General features: G+C 33.4%; 1 protein-coding gene across 1 annotated transcript; it reads right to left on the reverse strand.

Annotated features, from left to right (window-relative positions):
- On the reverse strand, positions 4795–6924 carry LOC18784198 (probable cinnamyl alcohol dehydrogenase 1). The gene is made up of 6 exons (XM_007217787.2): positions 6711–6924; positions 6493–6606; positions 6121–6351; positions 5675–5960; positions 5367–5517; positions 4795–5273 (listed from the first exon to the last, which is right to left on the reverse strand). Exons 1-6 carry the CDS (start codon positions 6809–6811, stop codon positions 5077–5079), a joined length of 1080 nt encoding a protein of 359 aa, XP_007217849.1. The 5' UTR covers positions 6812–6924; the 3' UTR covers positions 4795–5076.

Below are 7641 nucleotides of genomic sequence, written 5' to 3' on the forward strand. Positions count from 1 at the left end.
AAGTTAATCATACTTAATTATTACAGACGTGCAATGCAACCTCTCAGCCTTTATAAGTAGTACTTATCCATGCACATGGACACCCTATTGGAAGAACCTTTTTCGATCTTTCAAGTTCTAAGTTTTATTATTATAAAGCTAAACTTACTGTGTTTATGTTTTATTAAACATTATAAGAGTATGCAGTGGATAGAATGAAACCGTCCGAAACTCGATATGAAAATGAGGAACGATAGAACAATCTTAAAACGATTCGCGGTTTGAACTAAACACGCGAAAATTAAGAAAATTAAAACCAAAACGTACAATTAGAAAAATTAATCCCTGGATATATTCCAGGCAAGAAAAGTACAACAATTAACAAATTAATTCTAACATGTTCTTGTGTCTTGGTCAAATATGATGGATTGTTTTTTGATATTTTATTTTTCTTTTATTCCTCCATTTTAATCCTTTGCTTATTATTCATTTACTCAAAGCCATTTTATTGGTCCTGCAATGTAATTATGTTGGGGCAATCGTAATAAATAATAAATAAATAAATAAATAATTGAATAAAAAAAGCTGACGGTGGATGAAGATTTAACGTTTGATATGGACCCATATGGTTTGGGCAAGCCGTGACTCAACTTGCTTGTGGCATGCAATTGCGCGTGGATCCAAATCCGAAGAGGAAGGAGAAAATAAAAAGACAATATCGGGCCAAAAAAAAAAAACCAATAAGATTTTAATATGTTGGGGTGGTTCCACTGAGTCAAAGCACAGATTGCAATATATGCTTCTTGGGTTCCTCAATTGTATTATTTCTTCTTTTAGGGACCATTTTCCTTCTTTTTCTATCTTTTTTTTTCTTCTAGGGGGCACCAAAAAGATCGACACATAATCCCCAAATAATGAGTTCATACCAACAATATAATTAGATAAATTTATTTTAGGGATATTCTTTGTACGCTCTATCACATATTATTTTTTAATAATTTGAACCATTTAATATTTTTTTAAAAATTATTTTTGTAAAAAATTACTTGAATTCGAAATCATTTAATCACTTAATTATATTGTTATTTTAATTTTTTCTTGAAGTACCATGTTTGTTTATTTTGTTACTTGCAATTAAATGCTTTAATTATTTTTAATTTATCTGATTTTTTGTACAATCTATGAATAAACAATTGAAAAACATATGATTTAGATTGTTGATTTTTTTTTCTATAAAATACTCTAAAGAATGTTCCTTAAATAAAATTATTTAATTAATTCTTTAATTGAAGGGAATTGTATATATTATATACAATCTAATCAATGAAGTGAAGGGCAGTCAAAGTATTTGAGATATCTTCCATAATTGAATAAATATTAAAGTTGTCATTTTTAGGTTAAGTCCTTCATGTCAAATGTTTAGTCATTCTTTAACTTTTTATTATTTTTTTAAAGTGGTTTATAAGTTAACTTTCTAGATCGTACTTGAGAAAACACAAGTTGATTAAAACAGTCGCAAAAAAGGGGGGGGAAAAAAAAGCAAGATGACAAATTATTATGGTGGAAATAGTGTGAGTGATCTCCTTTCTCTCTTCACGAGACTCGAGATGGCACGAGGATATGTCAGTTGGACCAAAGCATGCATTTGATTTCATTCCTTTTTCTTTGAAATGTCTTTGACTCTATTCTCTTCCTTTCTGTCTCATTTTTGACTTTTGACTAGAAAAGATTGACCGAATTTTGGTAGGACTTGAAACTCTCCTGCTCATTGATATATATATGATCTCATGCTGATGGATGATTGTAAGTTGTTGTGGATTGTGAGATTTATACGCATCAACGACTTTTAATATAAAATTATTACGTAGATAATATATATATTTTTATATTATTCATTTATCACGTGATAAGAAAAATAGTTGAAATATAGACGACTAATTACTATTCATCTGTAATAAATATGGACCTTCTTAGCTCTCCCTCTCGCACGATCCTAGTTAGCAGTTAGCATCAGCCTCATCTTCTGTTCAAACTTGAGACCCTGCATGCACCAAGCTATATAAGTTGGCCTTTTGTTGTTCGACGGGCACAGAAATAAAGCTGATGAGAATAATTTTCCTTGAATTTTCACAAACATGGACTTCTTTACGTTTCACTATGAGCATCACTCACTAGACCAAATTTCTACCAGGTCAATCTTTTTTTTGTATACGGAAAATTAAATTACAAATAAAAGCCTCTCCAACGTCCAAAGAGGTCGAAAAAGAAAAAAAGATTTTTAGCCGTTTTATTCTTTGAACTATGACACTAATCTAACTTAACTCATGAATAATTTTTTCAGTTAATTTAATCCTAGAACTCATTGTAAACAATTAATTTTACCCTTACCGTTAAGTTTTTTGAATTTCATCTAATTTTCCGTCAAAATATCACATATGAAGCAAGTGAGTATATTTTTTTAATCTTTAAAATACAAATGAAACAAAATAAAAACAAAAACACAAGTAGGTCTTTTTCGGATACTCTTTGTGTATGCAAGATCTATGCCATGGATTTCAATCTAAGAAATCTATGACCCACAAATCCAAGACATTTGGAAGAGAATCTAAGAAACCGACATGAATGAGATCAGACCAGCAGATCTAATTAGATATCTTAGAGCTTAGATCTGCCATCCTCTAGACGACGCTCGCGGTGAACGCTATGCCCGCAAGCCCACCACCACCACAATCACTAGTTCTTCTGACCATTGGCAGAGCCTGTAAAAGCCCACAGGGTCACTTGACTCTTCTCAACATTTTAGAAACTTTAAATTTATGTATGTTATTCAAGTTGTTTTATAACTATACGTATATTATTGTTGATCTTTCTCATAAATGTCAATTGTTTATAATGAACATGAATATAATCTATATTTATTTTCATATCTTCATATGTTATTTACATGTGTGTTCCATGCATTTTATTTGATTTTCTCATTTTATTTAAGACCAACTTTTAATACTCGTTTTCTTTGTTTACTCTTTCATTATTTTTATGTTGATAAAATTTGGGTTATGCTTACTTAAGATATTAAATTTGTGATATTGAAATTTATTTTCCTATAAAAAATATATTTTCATTATAATGAATTCTTAAATATATTTTTCTATAAAAACTAAATTTATTGTAATTATAAAGCTATTTAAAATTTACTCTCCTTGATAGAATTTTTGGCACCTCTCTCTCTCTCTATTTCTTTATGTACCCAGACGCGCACCCAACCTTCACTTCTTTCATGGATATTTTTTTCTTCGGTTTTTACATTTTCTGAATTTTATACTTTACCTTATAAAATGACAAATATGTCCTTACAATTAACGGCAAATTGAATGGAGTTTTAAAAACTTAACGCTATATCTTAAATTGGCTATTTATATAAGTTTAAGTACTAAAGTGATTGAAAAAATAATTCATGAGGTAAAGTTTGATGAGGATGATAATTATTTACCTTCAAAACAATTATTTTTCACTATATAATTAAGCTGCAAGTATATATATATATTTTTTTTATAGGCAAACCGTCCAGAAAACTAATGAACTATTATCTTATTTAATAGAGTTTCAATTAGCAGGGAAGAAAAAGGTGGCACTAGATCAAGTGCTATAAAGTGGTGATTGCAAGTGCAAGCCATGCGGTCCCAGAAAGATGAGAGAATCATTACCCGTGGGCTGCAGGGTCTCTCCTCCTCAACCCGTGCGTGTGGTGGCAAAAGGCCACGTGAAATATGATGGTCTTTATCTACAGGTGGCCAGGTGGGGTTGAACCACCAGAAGGGATAGGATTGGAATCAAATCAAATAGCCAGTAGCTGTAGGTTATTTTGTTATATTCCTATTTAGATCGGTCCACAGTGTACTATATATTAAGTTATATCAAGTTTGATAAAAATTTAAATTAAATTACATATTGGAACTTAAAATTGTGTAAAATAAGAAAATTTTTGAAGTCAATTAAAGGGGTTCAATTTATTTCATTTTGCATGAACCGTTGCTTGATAGGCTTAGAGTTTAGTCAAATCAGCCATTGGTGATGAATAGAGACAACTTGACTTAGCCCTATATAAGCTTAAGACCCAGCTCTCGTTAGACACGTTCTATAACTCTAATCTTATTATAAAGAGAGAGCTAAAAAAGTTTATGAGAGGGGGTAGAAGTCTTAAGCCGTTCATGTCTTTTGCTTGTGCAACTACTGCGATTGGATGAGTTTTGAGATCGTGTACTCAAGAAAGATGACGCCATATAAGTCTTTTATGTATTTCAGGTTGTGTGAAATATCATGAACACATATACAGAAAATCTAACATATTTCATTTTTCTTAATAATTATTTCCAAGTATTATTTATGTAGGAAGCACTTATGCTTACATGCATTTTTTTTAAAGTACTTCCATTAAAAGCACTAGAAGTGCTTGCTGTAGAAACATATAACGAGTGCTTTTCTAAAAAACGTTCTTATACCACAAACAATTTTATGTTTTTTTATTTGTCAAATGTTGTCATAAACGTTTTTAAGTAATATAGCATCTTAATAGTGTATGTGTGAGAAATCTCCTCTCTTTTATACTTCAGATTCTCTCTTGTATTAAAAAAATATGTTAATTTTTTTTAGACCCTAGTAGTATGGTATCATAACATCTTTATTTGAAAAAAGAGAGAAAAGACCATTCAAGGGAAAAAGCCCACGTAATGCATTGGGCTTCATATGCAAGTTGGACAGAACATCCCAAACTTGATAATTCCAAGACTAAAAACAAAATAAAATAATAAACCAATCTTAAACAATATCAAAATGCTGCACAAATAATGAAAAGCTCAAAAGTAAGAAGGAATTGTGAGTGCTCAAAATTCCAAATCACATAGTAGTTTATTCATTTATTTCATTTAATCCTTCTAAGTTCTAACCACTGACCACTCACATAATGCAGAAGATCAAAAAGCCCAAAATACAAAACCCTGTTACATGTTATTGCAAATCTCAGTGTACAGCCTTCTCAAGCTTCTTCAATCTCCATAACAACTGATCAAGGCATTGGAAGAGAAATCTCACTTTTTCTTATCATTTCAGGGAGCTTTCGACATCTATCACGAAACGGTACTTCACATCCCTCTTTATCAGCCTCTCAAGAGCTTCATTTACATACTGAATTGGTACTATTTCTATGTTTGGATATATCTTGTGAGCAGCACAGAAGTCTAGCATTTCCTGCGTCTGCTTCGTACCGCCCGTTGCGCTACCAGAAATCGACTTCATACCTGACAAATGGTCAGTTGAATCTGGTTCATTAAACTGGCAAATTTAGCCTAGGATGAATAAAAACTCTTGAGGATTGAAATTGCTAAACTTACCCCCAATCAGGCTTAGAGGACTCAATTTGACTTCACTTGGAGCCCCAACCAAGACAAGAACACCAGCAGTCTTCAACAGGGACATGTATGGATCAAATGGATGATCACCAGATGCTGTGTCAATAATGAAGTCAAGTGACTTAGCCAGGGCCTGCATAAATGGTAAAATCAGGGAAACATGTGGAGCTTTAGAACAATGTGTCATGCACAACTTTGGATACAACAAACAAAATCTGTGCCATTGATTTTGTACTGAAGAAGTATCAATAGCACAGATCAATGCTGGAACAAGCATTATGTATCTGTACCGTCATCTGCTCTAGGTTGGATGAGACCACGAAATTGTCTGCACCAAGCAGAGTTAGAGCTTCTTCTTTCTTCGATGTGCTTGTGCTGAAAACGGTCACATTTAGCCCAAAAGCCTTCCCAAATTTCACTGCCAAGTGACCAAGGCCACCAAGTCCAATCACCCCTAGAGATTTTCCGGGCTGGTTCATCTTGTGGCGTATCATCGGAGTGTAAACCGTGATGCCAGCACAAAGCAGAGGAGCTGCTGAGGCCAATGGATAGCCATCTGGTATCCGGAAGCAGTACCTATAAATTCAAGAACAAAATTTTACATCTTCCATCTGCTAATCAAGCAACTAATTTTGTTCGAACCAAAAAACAAAAACAAAAACAACCAATTATGTAGACATTTAGAAATCTGGACACCAATTCTGCATGTTTCAAAAGGAAAGTGGAGAAAACTTGCCCTTGATGAGCAACAATGTAACTGGAAAACCCTCCTTGTGTAATTGTGCCATCCTCATCAACATTGTTATAAGTAAAAACTGCTCCCTTTTCACAAAAAATTTCAAGACCATCACCACAATAGTCACAGTTTCTGCATGAATTAACATAAGTTCCTATTCCGACATGGTCACCGACTTTGAAGCCACGAACATTGGAACCAACTTCTTGCACAATGCCAGCAATCTCATGTCTGTTGCACAATCAATTGAAAACATTTTTTAGATTAATAACCGATCGATGAGTTTAATTTTTGAGATTCGTTTAGCAGGTAGATTAAATCACATTCATTTAACGGTAATTATCGTGACAAAAATGCCCTCACTATACATACCCGGGCACCATTGGATACTTTGCATTTCCATGCTTGTTCCTTGGAAAAAGCACATCAGCATAACAAATTCCGCAGTGTGTAATCTTTACGGAAACATCATCGTTTTGAAGAGACCTGAACAATTTAAATCAACTCAACCTTGCTAGTTCAAGCTAGTTCAACAACAAACTATCAAAAAACAATTTAGCTAGCCAAAAATCATGAGTTCAATAGTATACCTTCGGCTAAACTTGTAAGGCGATAAAATTCCAGATTCATCTGTTGCAGCCCAACCCAAGCAGTCCCCATTTCCATTTGCACCAGTATTTTCAGAGCTCATGATTTTTAATTGTTCCAAACTAATATGTATGTCGCTAGGAAGAAGAAGGGCTGTGAGAGTTTTTGAAAGAGAATGGTAGTTTGAGGCAAGAAAATTATGCTTTTGGGTTTTTAGTGTTGGGGACTATATAGACCAACGATGACGCAAGGGCATGCGTGATCATCACCTCTTACCCACGTACGCAGTGATGAGGTTTGAACTTTCATGGATCGTTTTTCTTACCAGTTATATGTGGTATTTAGTTATATATTTAAATTGATATCATATATATATATATATAAAGAATAAATATTTTGCTGCATATTTAGTTATATATTTAAATTGATAACAAAGATAGTTAAATATATATATTGTCTTTTGTACTAATAAATATTTATATCTTATTACATATATTATTCTATTATATATATACATATATCTTATTAAATATGTGTATTACATATATACTTATTGACAGGACCCGAACCAAATTCCGCTTTGGAATTCGAGTCGAACCCTGTGCGTGTCCGACACTTGGCGAATGTCGGGCACAATTGACCAAATTGCCCTTCGAATTAAAATTTTGACCTTGACTCCTGCCGAAAATTCGGTAGAGTCTCTCCTGTAATTTGCTCAATCCCAAAATCTCCACCTGTCAGAACAAGCAAAATATCCACACAACCAACTACCAGCACTAGGGGTGGGCACTCAAATCGGGAAACCGAAAATCCGAGCCGAACCGCACCAAACCAAACCGGAAAAAAACCGAGTTGACCAAAAAGTCAAAAACCGGTCAAAAACCGAACCGAACCAGTTTGGAACGGTTCCGGATCCGGTTCCATGTCTTCAAA

Source organism: Prunus persica, chromosome G3, assembly GCF_000346465.2.
Source record: "Prunus persica cultivar Lovell chromosome G3, Prunus_persica_NCBIv2, whole genome shotgun sequence".
Lineage (NCBI taxonomy): Eukaryota > Viridiplantae > Streptophyta > Magnoliopsida > Rosales > Rosaceae > Prunus > Prunus persica.

What these genes read in the sequence shown, in the direction of transcription:
- LOC18784198 (XM_007217787.2), bottom strand. Translation starts at nt 6,811, where the DNA reads ATGAGCTCTGAAAATACTGGTGCAAATGGAAATGGGGACTGCTTGGGT. An exon ending in TACATTGTTGCTCATCAAGG is followed by an intron (nt 5,961 to 6,120) that starts GCAAGTTTTCTC and finishes TTGAATTTATAG; the next exon opens with GTACTGCTTCCGGATACCAG. An exon ending in TCCTCTAAGCCTGATTGGGG is followed by an intron (nt 5,274 to 5,366) that starts GTAAGTTTAGCA and finishes ACCATTTGTCAG; the next exon opens with GTATGAAGTCGATTTCTGGT.